General features: G+C 37.9%; 1 protein-coding gene across 1 annotated transcript; it reads right to left on the bottom strand.

Annotated features, from left to right (window-relative positions):
• Window positions 1–327: 327 nt before the first annotated feature.
• LOC135084734 (uncharacterized) lies at window positions 328–13000 on the bottom strand. Its single transcript, XM_063979474.1, has 9 exons — window positions 12868–13000; window positions 11615–11822; window positions 10462–10801; window positions 10024–10183; window positions 8892–9031; window positions 7910–8045; window positions 6703–6924; window positions 1170–1340; window positions 328–467 (listed from the first exon to the last, which is right to left on the bottom strand). Exons 1-9 carry the CDS (start codon window positions 12982–12984, stop codon window positions 342–344), a joined length of 1620 nt encoding a protein of 539 aa, XP_063835544.1. The 5' UTR covers window positions 12985–13000; the 3' UTR covers window positions 328–341.
• Window positions 13001–15237: the final 2237 nt, after the last annotated feature.

Genomic DNA, 15237 nt, shown 5'->3' with positions numbered 1-15237 from the left:
GATAAAAAAAATAAACGTACACAATAATCACTAAAATTTTGTCCTCGGCAGGATTTGAATCCGTAGGTACTCGCCACGCAAACCACTGAAATCAAGCTACGGGACTACTCCCACCTCTGATTCCCATAACTGCAACTCTTATAAAGTCAGAAACTAATATTTAAAGCTTGTCCGCCAAAAAAAACCCAACCATTAAAGTTCCCGGGGAAAGTTAAATTGTTATTGGACCCGCAACGAAATTAATCAGAAAACATAGGAGGAATTCGACGTTAAACAGAAATTAAAAAGAGTTAAATAAAAGTTAGTTTTATAAAGTAGTTTATTTATTTCACCATATCCAATCACAGTTTGCTTTTTCCATTATTCGCCATGCTCCTAAGAACTTTCCTTAATATTTTCCCTGTGGGATTCTTGGGTATTTCGTCAACGAATCGAACTCCGCCGCGAAGGTGTTTCGGGTTCGATAGCTGTAATCAAAATAATTCACATGAAAATAAAGAACTTAAGTTCTTAAAATTATTAAGAGTTGTATCTTACATCGCAGTAGCGTTTTATTTTTTGTGATTGTATTCTGAAGTATATTTATTATTTAGGTTTTTTTTAAACAGCAGATATTTCAGGAATGTCAGTCACCAATGCGCTGGACCGACCAAATGAAACCAGCAGTGGGAGACGGCGTATGTGACTGCACCAGACAGTCTGCCAATAGAGAGAGATGGAGGGAGACCGTGCGGAGAGTTGTATCCGCCTCTACAACCGATGTGAACAACGCCTCAACGTGACCACGACCGCTCTGCCAAGAGCGTAACGAATAAGAAAGAATTTCAGGAAAGCTAACGTATGAGTGGAGTAAAAAGCGAAGAAATAAATCTGTTTTATTCTATATAATATTTTGGTCGAATTGATAGCAACAGTTAGTAGTACTGAATGGAGCTAAATGGAGCATCGATGGAGGAAAAATAATAATGGTTGGAATAGTTATTCGACGAAATGTTGCCTTTGCTTCTAGTATTGAGGGTGTTGTGTTCCTGCAGTAGAAACTTAATAATGAGTAGTTTGAACTACTATCCAATATTGCTTAGTTGCTTTACTACAATAATAAAATTAATAGCCCAAAGCAAAAAATCTCAGATGATAGGTAAACATCAAAAATGCCAAAATATACATACCCTCTGAGCCACGAACTCCTGGATCTCCTTCTCCGTCACACTCTTCCCTGGCTGGGTAGATATGAAGGCCATAGGCAGTTCCCCTGCCTCCTTGTCAGCCACCCCCACCACCCCTGCCTCCCTAACTGCTTCGTGCTGAAGCAATAACGCCTCTATTTCTACTGGAGCTACCTGCAAATTGTTTAATCAAAACTATAACTGGTAACCCGCAAAAGAAATAGAAGCTCGAAGACATTTGCAGATACGGGATTATTCCCACCGCCGCAACTCCTGTGTAGCCAGGATCTACAGCTTGACTGCCAATAAAAACCCAGTGAAGGTCAAGTTTGTCCCGGGGGAAAGTTAAACTGTCATTGGACCCGCAACGAAATTAATCAGAAGAACATTGGAGGAATTCGAAATTAAAGTTCAACTTCCCTCCAATGCAAAGCGCAGTTCAAATATGTAATGGACAACACGCATAAGTTGTAATATTAAGTTAAATTATGACTTAATTTAAAGTTTAGATCACACACATTACACTAGTTTTTATTTCACCTCAATCCATCCAGTATTACCGAAGATAGAGCCTCGAGAAGTTTACGGACTTTTTAAAATTTTCAAAAATTTCCAATATTCGCGCGTGACGTCACAACATGATTTTGCAGCCCCCGCACGTTAACCCATTTACCACTTTTTGTCTTTTACCAACTAAAATAAAATTTTACCTAACTGACAACTGTTGTTAGTTGTCATCGTTCAATCACATTTCAAACTAGGCGCTAAAAAGTAGAGATGAGACGTATTTACTAGAACAGATCCACACACTAGGTATTTTACAGTACTAAGTGGCACCTATTCCAATTTTTAAAATACTTGATCCACGTAGTATTTTTTAAATTACACGATTTCCGACCCTACCATCAAAGTAATAGAGGTTATTATTGCATAATCCGTAGTCGTGTATTACGCACACCGCGTATTTCTCACTAAGTATTTTTTAAATTACACGATTTCCGACCCTACCCTCAAAGTAATAGAGGTTATTATTGCATAATCCGTAGTCGTGTATTACGCACACCGCGTATTTCTCACTAAGTATTTTTTAAATTACACGATTTCCGACCCTACCCTCAAAGTAATAGAGGTTATTATTGCATAATCCGTAGTCGTGTATTACGCGCACCGCGTATTTCTCGCTAAGCTTATGTGCGAACGTAGAGATTCACTCCGTCTCTGTCTGACAAACAAATTTGAGCGCAGGCAGGTGTGAGATAGGAATAGGTGTTTGATGTATTACGTAATTTAAACTCTATTTGTACACAGGTAAGGTTTTGAATATTTTAATTTTTGTTCTCTCTCATCCAGCTCACTCCTTGTTGACTAGCCGGTAAAAAACCAGTTTTTATTCTTCCGACAGGTTTGTTTTGGTTTGTTGTCACGCGTCCGTGATAATTGCATAAATAAAAAATAGAAAAAATTATGTAAATATTTTTATGAAATTGATATCTTTTAAATACGCCAACTTTTAAGTTGACAGTCCTAAGCCTGTTGAAGTATGAAGGGAGGATATCAATCAATCAACAACCAGCAAAAACATTATTATTCAATTTCAAATTGCATTATTAATACTACGACTACGAGTGGATCTTTTCAAAGAAAATTGTATTTTAAAGTCATAATACGTGGATTAGTCCGCACTAGTCGCGTCAAGTATGGTAAATTACTACGTACTAAGTGGAACAGGTATTTGGATCACGTATTAATAAATACTTGGAATAGGTGCACCTAGTATCAAATTTACCTAGTATAACCCATCTCTACTAAAAAGTAACCATTATTATGCCACCTATTGCCAATTTTGTGCACTATGAAGCCATTTTTACATTTATGCACTTAAATATAAATTTTCTGGAAAAATAACCAAGTTTGTGTCTTTGTGCTCAATAACAAGTAAATAGTCCAGTTATTTGTTAATTTTACTTGGAAAGTTTTCCGGAATTTTTGAAAATTGGTGAATAAATAGATTTCGCTATGTTCTTTCCGAATTTTGTGACCTCGTTTATAGCCGCGCGCGCGCCCGCCTTATTGAAAAAAATCCGCCTTAAAAAGGATTTTGACAACTACTTTTTTCATTTTATTATTTTTGGGACATAGACAAGCTAAGAAGCTTTGATAAATTTCATGTAATGTAAGTTAAAAAAATAGATTTAGAGTTGTGAAACAGTCAAATTAATGTACCTGCTAAATTGCGAGTTCTTTTTTCTTTGATCATGGCAGGACACTCTGCCGGGTGTCCTAAATATGCTGAAGTATAAAAAAATTCGCGTTGCTGAAGTATACATTTTTTTTTTGTCTTGTTTGTTTCTACATTACATAATTGTATCCTACTAATATTATAAATGCGAAAGTTTGGATGTCTGGAAGTTTAAAATAAAGTAAAGTAATGTTTATTTCTCACCAACATAACAGATAATATTATGATAACAAACAATCAGGAAAAACAAAAAGTAAGAATGTTGGTGGGTTGATACCTGAACTAGGAAAATTCCTGTGTCTCGGGTTTGTTACTCTTTCAGGCAAAAAGTACTCAACGGATTTTGTTGAAACTGTACAATATTATTGTTTGTAACCCAGATTAACATATAGGCTTTAATTTATGCCGATCTGTGACACTAAATTTCACGCGGGTGAAGCCGCAGGCAAAAGCTAGTCGTGAAATAAATAGGAAAGTTTAAGGTTCTGAAACGTGGTCGCTTACTATGGGCCTCATTAGAAGGCTCAAGGTCACCCAAAGGGTAATGGAGCGGGCTATGATCGGGGTTTCCCTGCGTGATCGAATCAGAAATGAGGAGATCCGCAGGAGAACCAAAGTGACCGACATAGCACCTAGAATTGCTAAAATCAAGTGGCAGTGGGCGGGACACATAGCTCGTAGAGACGATGGCCATTGGGGCAGAAAATTTCTTAAGTGGCGACCACGGGCTGGAAGACGTAGCGTGGGCAGGCCTCCTACTAGGTGGACCGACGATCTGGTAAAGGTCGCGGGAAAACCTGAATGCGGGCAGCGCAGGACTGTTCATTATGAAAAACCTATGGAAAACCCAAAGGCCTCTCGCCTTTGTCCAGCAGTGAACGTCATTTAATTTTGGCTGTAACGACGAAATAGGAAAGAATGTAACTATCAAAAATCTTCTCTAAGGCAGCATTTTTCCAATTTCGCAACGAGCGCGGCAATCACACTTAACTAACAGACTAACAGAGAACATAGCGAAATCTATTTTAATCACCAATTTACAAAACTCCCGGAACACTTTCCAGGTAACCACGTTAATTTGTACCAAACGACTGGACTATAATTAAATTGATATAAAAATTTGGGTACATCTTCTCAAAAACAAAAGAACTGGTGCTAAAAGGGTTAAGTGACGTTTTGACATTTGTAGAGGGCCTTGTAGAAGGGGAGGCTATGGTGCTGAATGTGGATTAACTCGAGTGTCATAGTAACTTATTAGACTGCTAAGCTTGATGATAAAAAGAAAAATATTTTATTCAATGTACATAGTGTGGTCATAAGTTCTGTCATATGATAATAACTTTTGAATTTTGAATGAAGGTTTCAAAAACATTTTTTACTGAATTAGAATTAAAAAGAAAAAATGTGCGATAGTTCGAATTTTATTGTATGTGCAGTGGACGCATAAAGAAGTCCGAACTGCAGTTGTCACGTTGCATTGCTACGCGCCAAAGCAGATTTTCGTTGTGCTGAAAAAATTTAGTTTATCTTTTCATTAAATGATAGGTATAGGTGTACCAGAATCTCATGGCAAACAAAAATATTGGAAAAGTGTGTCTTTCATTGGCAAAAGTCTATGGCTTTATTGTCACCTGTCAAAGTAAATCAAGTGAACTGTCAGTCGCTGCAGAAATTTTGTAATCTCTTCATGCCTATTTGTTATTTTTGTGAAAAAGTCGAAAAAGCTCAAGCAAGTCATATTGTTTTGTAAAATAAGGCATAATTCAAAGTCAATCTTTGATTTTAAAGCGCGTCGTTGAGTTGACAGTAAGTTGGAGTGAAATTGGATACATTTAGTTTATTACCTAACTGCGTCAGAAGGAAGGTTTTTTTTAAATATTCTTCTTATAATAGCTGCTTTATCGGGGGTTTCAGGTGTACCTCACAAATTGGTGCAGAGGAATGGTGAAAATGTTATGACCATGTAAATAAAATTGAAAAAGATTTAATCAAGTAGATGTAAGATAGAATAATTAAAATGGTGGAAAAGCAATTTATAATAAATAACTCTATTATCTTGATCATCTATTGAAGAAAAGTGGAATCCTTGGAATCGTTTTCTAGTTCTGAATGAAGTGATTAGTTATAAGTATGATACATAATAAAATTAGTTACATAAAGTGATATACGATTTACTTATTTTTCAAGACATTTTCCTATTATTATTACTGACGGGATTGCTACCATGTACCTTAGTTTTGAGTTTCCAATATTTCGGTACTGTTGTAAGCGCCATGGTCACGGAGTAACTGAATAAATTAAAACCAGACATCGTTCAGATGTGCGTTCAAAAGACCTGAGATTTAAAAAAATCCCACGTTTTGTTTAAACAGTAAGCGAAAAAAAAGTGACTTGAAAATGGAATACAAAATGATAAGGTATGGTAAATGATAAGTCTTTATCAATGAAGAAGCAGAAGTTCAATTTCATGTGTCCTCCATCTAGGCTAGTTTCCATCGTCACTCAAAGTTTGGCTGCGGTCTCAAATTTGGGCTTAATTGAGGTATTTTTTGGGTGAGAGGCATAAGAACTAATGCCGTTTTATATCAAAAATTCATACTTAGAGGTAATCAACCAGGTACAAAGTATTTCCTTGTCTGTTAGTCTGCCACTCTTTAGTAAGTCCCGAAATCCCCGCTTCGGCTCCCCTACTAACCATTCTAACCATTGTACACAGATAATATCTTACATGCAGCTTTTCATGTTACTACGTCACATTTTCAAAATCCGCGCGGAAAATCGCTCCTAGCGGAAGAGCGCACTTTGAGCTTGAATATTTCAGTCATTTTTAAAGATATCAAAAAAGTAAAAATACAGTATTCATTCTAATTTTTTGTAGTATTTTTTGGCATCTTCAACAAAAATTGTGCGCCATGTCCATTGCTCAATAATGAATAATAAATAAATAATAAATAATAATAGTTATAGCAGGAGACAAAACAAGGATTAAGTAGCATTTAAGAAAAGATATGCACCACGGACAGTAAGTATCAAAAAATTATGTCTACCTACCTATCTTGTGAGCTAATAGCTTCTTGAAGTATGTTTGTTTGGATGTTTTGTTTTATTTCTAAAATTATTTCTTAGTTATTATGACAGGCAATCGCTAACAATGATGATGTTTCAAAATTCATCCCATAAGGGGATGAAATAGGGGTCTAAAATTTTACTACAAAAAATCTCGGAGGAAAAGCTAGTCATGGGTATTGAGAATCACAAACAGAGGTAAGTTAAAACACTTAAAAGTTGTTATCTCACCTGATTAGCCTTATACTTGATAAATTCCTTCAGTCTGTCCACCACGTAAACGAACCCTTGCTCATCGTAGTACCCTACATCGCCTGTCATCAGGAACCCTTCATCATCAAAGTCATCAGCTCGGTTCTTGCCGACGTAGCCTTTCATGATCATGGAGCCTTTGACACAGATCTCACCCGTCTGATTCGGACCGAGGGGTGTACGGGTTTCTGGGTCTACAATCTGGAAATATAATTTGATTTATGTGTAGAGGTTTTTATAATCAGGACCAGGGATGGATTATGGATATCCGAAACCGTAACCGAAACTGATTCAAAAGTTTCGGATAGTTTCAGATATAGGCAGTATAAATTGTTTTTTGAATAGCATTATTGTAAAGGCAACATCCTGATTTACCTTTATAATGCCATTTAGTATCAATTTTAATTTTTTATTACTTTCTATTCGGTGAAGTGTGCGGCCATGAATGAACCGTGTTGGACAACTATTGCAAATTGCATTCTAAAGCAAAATATCCGTAACCGTAACCGAAACTTTCGGATATCCGAAATAAAAAAATATCCGTAACCGAAACCGGTATAATATTATTCCTATATTCGTAACCGTATCCATAACCGAAAGTACATATACATAACATCACTAATCAGGACTATTCTCCACCTCTCGCTCCCGCCGCTGCAACTCCTGTGTAGCCAGGATCTACAGCTTGACCGCCAATAAAAGTCAACTAGTGAAGGTCAAGTTTCTTAGGGAAAGTTAAACTGTCATTGGACTCGCAACGAAATTTATCAGAAGAATATAGGAGGAGTTCGAAGTGTTTTAAGGTTCGACTTTCCTCCAGTGCAAAGTGGACAGTGAAAAGCGGTAGAGGTCTTTATAGAAAGTTGTTTCCTTCGACCTGAAGATCCTTAGTTCTATTCTAAAAAATATTGAAGAATCTACAGACGACATTAGACTTTATATTTTCATTCCAAAATCAACCCTATTGTTACTAATTAAGATACTACCGTATTGCTTGACATGCTTGATCTTTTCGGGACTATTCCCCCCTCTCGTTCCCACCACTGCAACTCCTGTGTAGCCAGGATTTACAGCTTGACCGCCATAAAAAACCAACCAATGAAGGTCAAGTTGGTCATTGGACAAAATTCTACGTGCTCGGCGACCAGACTCTAGTAAGGGGGTAAATCTACAAACCAAAAGATACCTTAAGTACAGTATTGTTGAGCACTTGTCCCACACTAGCTGGTGGGGTTCTGTCATCATCAAACATGTTCCTTGTGATAGCCAACGACGACTCCGTCATACCGTATGCTTGTACTATCCCGGAGATGTTGGGGTACCTGAAAATGATGTTATTTTACTTAGTTCTATTAGATGCTTCGCATCAAAACCAAGTGGTGAGATTATGAAGATAGCAATATCTTGATAAGATTAATACAAAAGTTGTACATAATAGCACAATTAAAGTAAGTTTTAGAGTAGGCGCACACCGTTGATTTTTAGTTGGCCGATAGTTGTGCCCGATTTTAAATTGTATGAAGAATCGGCTAAATCGAATCGGCGTAGTGTGCGCACTCCCAATACATGCCCATACTGATCAACTGCCCGACTAAACTATCGGCCGACGAAAAATCAACGGTGTGCGCCTACTCTTATCGCTAGATAGTAATCTATCAAAACATATTTATCTCATTGTAGACTGTTTTGTACTCTAATTTCATTACTATGTTACACTCCCCACGCTGGACAGATGCGTGGCCTGATGTTTGGATATTTGTCCCTTTTATGAGATCATTGAGAAAAGTGGGAATGATCCTAAACTACTATGCCAGAATCACACGGCTATTTACCACACTTATGTTAAGTGACGTGTAATCTAGGACGGTATGTACAATACCAGCCATTTATACCTACTCTTCTACCTTGAAGTGGTCCGAATTATAGTGTTCGGAAAAAAGAGCAGCAGGCAGCGAATGCCCAGCAGTTCGGATTAGTATTCAATATGCTTTATTTACGACGACCTTATAAAAGTAAGCAGGAAGGCCCTAGATGCAAGCCGCTATCAACCAGTCAGTATGGAAATCATTGATCCCTTCCCAGCTTCCCAGCTTATGTTCAGCAATGGATGACCTATGGCTGAAATGATGATGATGATGATGCTTCATTTCTATAGAAATAAAACTTACCTCGCCAAGAAGTCCCGTATAGTGTCAGCATGCGCCGGCGCCGCTCCCACGACAATCCTACGAACTGAACTAAGGTCATACTGAGTAGGAATCTTGAGAATCGCCATCAGCACTGCTGGCACTAATGATAGCATCTCCACCTTAAATGTAAATGGTCTAATTTTTAGTTCTAACCAAAAGACGTCCAATGTTGGGCAAAGGCTTCCCCAGGGATTTGCAAGACGACCAGTCCTGCTACCTTCACCAATCATCGGTCCACCGTACCGTGGTCGCCACTTGCGAACTTTACTGCTCCAACGGCCATCAGTTTATCGAGCAATGTAATCTATACTTATAATAAATCTGTAGAGAGGTCAATTCTGTACATGAAATATATTTTCAAAATAACTATCAGGGGGTGATTAGTGATCGATACTGATGCCAAAAATGCAATCAGTAAAATTTTTGTCTGTCTGTCTGTCTGTCTGTCTGTCTGTCTGTCTGTCTGTATGTTCCTTATAGAAACAAAAACTACTAGACGGATTTTAACGAAACTTGGTACAATTATTCTTCATACTCCTGGGCAGGTTATAGTATACTTAGGAATTCCTACGGGAACGGGAATTAGCGGGAAAATCCTTTTATATGAAAAATCTAAACCGCTTAAGTTAGAAGCTTGAAATTTGGCATGCAGGTACCTTAGTAAACTTTAAGCTTAGTTACAACAGGATATTGCAAAATTCCCACGGGAACGGGAGTTACCGGGAAAAAACATTTGTATGAAAAAATCTAAACCGCGTAAGATAGATGAAGGGTTTAAAACGGGATCCACGCGTACGAAGTCGCGGGCGGCCGCTAGTGATAAGATAAAATTGTACAGGGTTCCTTTAAACAGTTGCTAGGCAATCACCGTTTAGTATTTTAAATTTGTACCTACTAATTTATTAGGTACACTCTTTCAGAACACTTATATGTAACTTTGTAAAATATTTGCCTTTTCATTTAAGTAACTATGGTAGCAGAACTCTTGCTGAAACTTTTGCAAAAGCAACCTGTATTTGGGGCGTATATTTTAAGTGCCCTAATCGTACAAATCTAATTAGTAAATCTTTTGATCTAAACTTCTTCTTGATTTTGTAGAAAAAATACTTACTTTGTACTTCTCTACTGCCTTCAAAAGGCTGTCCACGTCAAATTTGACAAGGAAAGCATACGTCAGGCCACGAGAGAGTATGGCTAGTGTGCCCACCAGGCCCATTGCATGGAACCACGGGCCTATGCCCATGATAATCCCGGTGCCGAAGTCCATGGCCCTGAAATGAAATTAAATAATTAATAGGTGGTAGGGCAGGCTATATTTGGGTCATTATTTCAGCGAAAGGACGTTCACAGCTGAACATAGGCCTCCCCCAATGATTTCTATAATGGTTGGTTGAGTGGACAATGGTTAATGCTCGCAATAAAAAAAATATAGGAGAGTACCTAGTGTTTTGAATGATCAGAAAAGGTTATAACAGGAAAAAAGTCTTTAAAAACAAATATATCTTTTGATATTTAGATTAGAAACTTATCTTATCTAAGTTAATCTTACCCACACAAACATATTCCTAATATATTCACATGTGTCAGCATCACACCTTTAGGCAGTCCTGTAGTTCCAGACGAATATAAAATAAAAAGTGTGTCTGTTTGTCCATCCACATGCACCACATCTATCTCTTCAAAAGAGTAATCTCTCGTTAAACTCCCTTTTCCATCGTTAATGCATAAATCGTTGAACAAAAGAGTGTCGTTAAATCTGTCAGCTCCAAAAAGGATGATTTTCTGGATGTTTTTGTTCAATCTTAAAGTTTTCTCGTGGGTTTTAAAAGCTTGTGGGGAGCAGAATACGTATTTTGGTTTCGATATACCGAGGATGTGGTTCATTTCACCTGAAAAATATAAATAAATAAAGAAAAATGTCGGTTATAAAATAGAACGTCTAAGTTTAAAATCATTTAATAGATCATCATCATCATCAGTCATTTATGCCCGTTTTCACCATCAATCCCTAATTTTTAAGTGACCCCTATGAAAACAAAAATGCAATATTTATTACCACAGGGGTCCCTTAAAAATTAGGGCTTGATGGTGAAAACGGGCATTAGTCTCCGCTGCAGGAGCACGACCCTCTTATTTACCAGAGGCATATGGAGGATTTGGCCTACACTCCTCAAGCTGGCCAGACGGGTTGGGGAGGGTTCATCTTATAAATATTAAACTTCATCATCATCATCGTCATCATCTCAGCCATAGGACGTCCACTGCTGAACATGGCCTCCCCCAATGCTTTACATGTTGCCCGGTTGGTAGCGGCCTGCGTCTAGCGCTTTCCTGCTACATTTATGATGACGTCGGTCCACCTTGTGGGTGGACGTCCCACGCTGCATTTTCCGGTTCGCGGCCTCCACTCCAGAACCTTGCTGCCCCATCGGCCGCAATATTAAAGTTAAAGCTAAATAATGGGTGCAATTTTGGGTAACTCTAGTACCATATCTAGTGCCTGAAGTACGGTAGCGTCACGGGAGGGTATTTTTGTGACATTAAATGTCAACGAGACTTCAGATGTGCTAGACTTGTATGCTCTGTCACGTCATATGTCACCCCTCCCGTGCCGCTCCCATACCTCAGGCACTGACTCAAATATGTGCTAGACCTGTACTTAGTTATTATAATATAAAAACTTTTTAAAAAGTAGCACCTACCTTTAGTATACCAAAGATTAATAGTAGTTATAACAGCTCCAGTGCAAGAAGAACCAATCAAGGCGCTGAAAAACTCTCTCCTATTTTCTGAAATGATGGCTACAGTCTCTCCTTTTCTAACACCCAGCTTGTAGAGAGAGACGGCTAGATTCGTTGCTTCTTGTGCTATTTGACCATATTTGTAGAGTTCGTGGTTTGTACCGTCGATCTGGAAAATTTAGTTTGAAAGGTGTAGAGTTCTTTGTATTTATAAAGGATCCTTGCGATCGAATAAAATGAACAGCGAGTGGTTATGGCAGAAAAGTTTAAAAGGACTATTCCCACCTCTCGTTCCCACCGCAGCAACTCCTGTGTAGATCCTACAGCTTTACTACCAATAAAAACCCCGGGGGAAAGTTTTCCGCCAGCTCGCACTAAGCATTTCGATGACTCTTTTATGCGAACAGCTAGGGACTGGAATTCGCTGCCTGCTGCTTCCCGAACACTATAATCCGGGTCTTTTCAAGACGAGAGTGAATATTAGTACTTATTAGGGCAGATATGTACCATCCTTGACTGCATCCCACTTAACATCAGCTCAGGTGCGATTGTGGTCAAATACCTGCCTTGTTATGCATAAAAAAAGTTAACCTGTCATTGTACTCGCAACGAAATCATAGGGTCGTTTTCACTATTTTTATGGATTTCGTAAAAAGGGACTAAGGGACGAATATGCCAACATCAGGCAAGCATGAGAAGTGTAGACCAGATCCTCCATTCACCTCTGGTAAATTAGAGATTGTCGTGCTCCTGCAATAGAGACTAAAGAACTTCAACGCCTCTGTGTTCTAGTGGTAAGACCACCTGCTTCAGATGCAAAGGTCCCGGGTTCGATTCCCAGTGGGGGCAGACTTTTCTGTTCGGTTTGGTTGGTGGTAGGGATTGTTATAAGTCCTGGTTAGCTACCACCATCTTACCTAAGTCTGTCGCCATAACAACAATGTTAACAGCATTGCTGAGTGCCGGATGTTGGAAGTAAGATAAGTTCCTCTGTGGTTGAGGATTTCGAGTGAAGGTTGCTTTTACCTACAGCCTGATTATCACCTTATCTTCAGGTGGGATTCCGGGCAAGAGCTTCCTCGTTGTGGATAAAAAAAAACAAATGATAAAAGATCAACTCACTTACTAGTGGACCAATGAAAGCATTAAACATTTGTCTTGTTCAATATTTCCTTACAGCTTTCTAGAAAAAGAAAATCAATAAAAATACTTACCAACGCAACTCGGTCTTTAAACTCCCAAAGTTTTCCCAGAATGAACTCCCCAAAATTAAGATTAGTTGGTAAACTGAAATCCTTCGGACCGTAGAGATAGTTTTTATTCTTTAACATCGTATAACTTTGACTCGAAAACAGTATAAAACAAAACACAGTAAGTACCGACCTATCGCTACTTTAAAATGATAATGTTTTATAGACCACACATAATGTTGTTGAGATTATTTATTATGTAAATAAAATTAACAAGAGTAAGCCTTAGTACACACTTGCGTCTTTTTATGCATGACAAGGCAGGTATTTGACCGCAATCGCACCTGGTGTTAAGTGAGATGCAGTCTAGGATGGTACATATCTGCCCTATTCACTCTCGCCTTGAAAACGCCCGAATTATAGTGTTTAGGAAATACAGCAGCAGGCAGCGAATTCCTGTCCCTAGCTGTTCGCATAATACAATATATTGTAATAACAGCTGAAGGTATTCTTCAAAAACTTAAAACAGTACGAATTCTTCCAAAATAAACTTCCGCAGTTCTTACCAAATAGAACGTAAGCTAAAAAACTACATTTTCTATGCTCAGGTGTTGGTACTCAAAATCAATATTTTTTTCTTTTCATTTTGAATTTTCGCTCATGCGAGAGCCCCAAAATAAACATATTATTATTATTATGTACCTACCTAGTACGAAACAATAGTATGAATATTAATATTTTAGCCTCAACTTGTCTGAACTCAGTCTTACAGTTTTTATCATTTCGATGATAAGTTTTATCTTTTTAGGGTTCCGGCAACGTACAAAATACCCAATACGATATCAATATTGTTGGGTTCCGCAGATAGATATGCAATTAGAATAAAATATGAACTGAAATATTATTACGAACGTAGCGTGGGCAGGCCTCCCACTAGGTGGACCGACGATCTGGTAAAGGTGGCGGGAGGTGCCTGGATGCGGGCAGCGCAGGACCGATCTTTGTGGAAATCCTTGGGGGAGGCCTTTGTCCCGCAGTGGACGTCTTTTGGCTGAAACGAACGAACGAACGAACGAATGAACTAAAATACTACATCAAGTAAATAAATAAATAAATAGGCTGAGTTACACCACTTTATCTTTCCACCTCTCAACCAATTTATGAAAAACCACTGGCAACGGTGTCAGACTAAAGAAAATTGTGTAGCATTCTACAATAGGCGTTGGAATTTCCCTAAACACACTGGTGATGTAAAAATATTTTTTGCCAAATCTATCGAGTTTTTAATAAAATGCTACGAAATATTGTTACTTGCTAGTTTAAACTAAATACTTTTTGAAAGTCCCTGAAAAGGCGGAACAGAGAAAAAGGGTAGAGATTAAAGTGCCTAACTAGGTAGGTACATTTGATTTAATTATTGAAAAAGAGGCTGACAATATTTTCTGAGTAGGTATGACAATATTTTTATACCAGTTAGTGACGAACGCCCGTATTCAGAAACAATGCTTGCTTAAGGTTGAAAGAAAGAAAGAAAGTTGGTTTTAAAATCACGCTGACGCACGCTGACCGTCAGGGGTGAGAGCCGAAATGTATGAAGCGTCGGCGCCGAGCGATCAGCGTCACTCAGGAACATTCCCTTCAATTACATACATATTGATCTGTCAGCGCCGACGATCAGTGAGCGGTCATCGCGATTCTAAAACCAGCCTAAGTGAAGCAGCAAATCAAACGCACAGCGCTGAATACAGCTCTGTGATTGGCACGTGTGTCACCATGTGCGTCCACGCGCACTGTGAGACCTCATAGTAACATTTGTAAATACGGGCGTAAGTTTGTTGCGCTCCTTTTTTTCACGGGTAAACCAAGGAATTGTCAAATGTTGCCTACTTTCTTCAGCGTATTTACAACAAAATTTGCGTTTTTAGTTGATAATATGCTGCTCTGCTGGATTGCAGTACTAGGTAAATGAAGTAAACAATAACTGCTTTTTAATATTATTTAACAACTTCGATGTCACAAAAATGCAAAAAATAAATTCTTATCACCCAACTTTTATCATGATTCGTGACTATTTATTAATTTATTATCTTTCATGTATACCCAGTAGACTTAAAATATATTTGTTTAGTTCTCTATGATAATATCTTATCTAGAATAATCTCGATGAAGGCAAAATGAAAACGAATTGTTTTATTCAGTGACTCAAAACAACATCAAGAAGATAACACAAAACTTTTTTTTATGCATAACAAGGCAGTTATTTGACCACAATCGCACCTGATGTTAAGTAAAACTTAATTACATCCATAATATTATATACTGAGTAATATTATAAATGAAATATCTACTCACAAATAAATAATAGACTAAGCATATACCTAAAATGTAATTTGT

The sequence above is a fragment of the Ostrinia nubilalis genome, chromosome 27 (genome assembly GCF_963855985.1).
Source record: "Ostrinia nubilalis chromosome 27, ilOstNubi1.1, whole genome shotgun sequence".
In the NCBI taxonomy this organism is placed as follows: domain Eukaryota; kingdom Metazoa; phylum Arthropoda; class Insecta; order Lepidoptera; family Crambidae; genus Ostrinia; species Ostrinia nubilalis.
The sequence above is the reverse complement of the archived record's forward strand: the minus strand, read 5'-3'. Positions and strand labels throughout refer to the sequence as shown.

Bases quoted from the DNA above. Each gene is read 5' to 3' on its own strand.
- LOC135084734 (XM_063979474.1), bottom strand. From the start codon at position 12,984: ATGTTAAAGAATAAAAACTATCTCTACGGTCCGAAGGATTTCAGTTTA. The intron at 9,032-10,023 runs GTAAGTATTTTT...TTTACATTTAAG, and splicing joins AGGCAGTAGAGAAGTACAAA to GTGGAGATGCTATCATTAGT. The intron at 6,925-7,909 runs GTATCTTTTGGT...TTATATTTCCAG, and splicing joins TCAACAATACTGTACTTAAG to ATTGTAGACCCAGAAACCCG.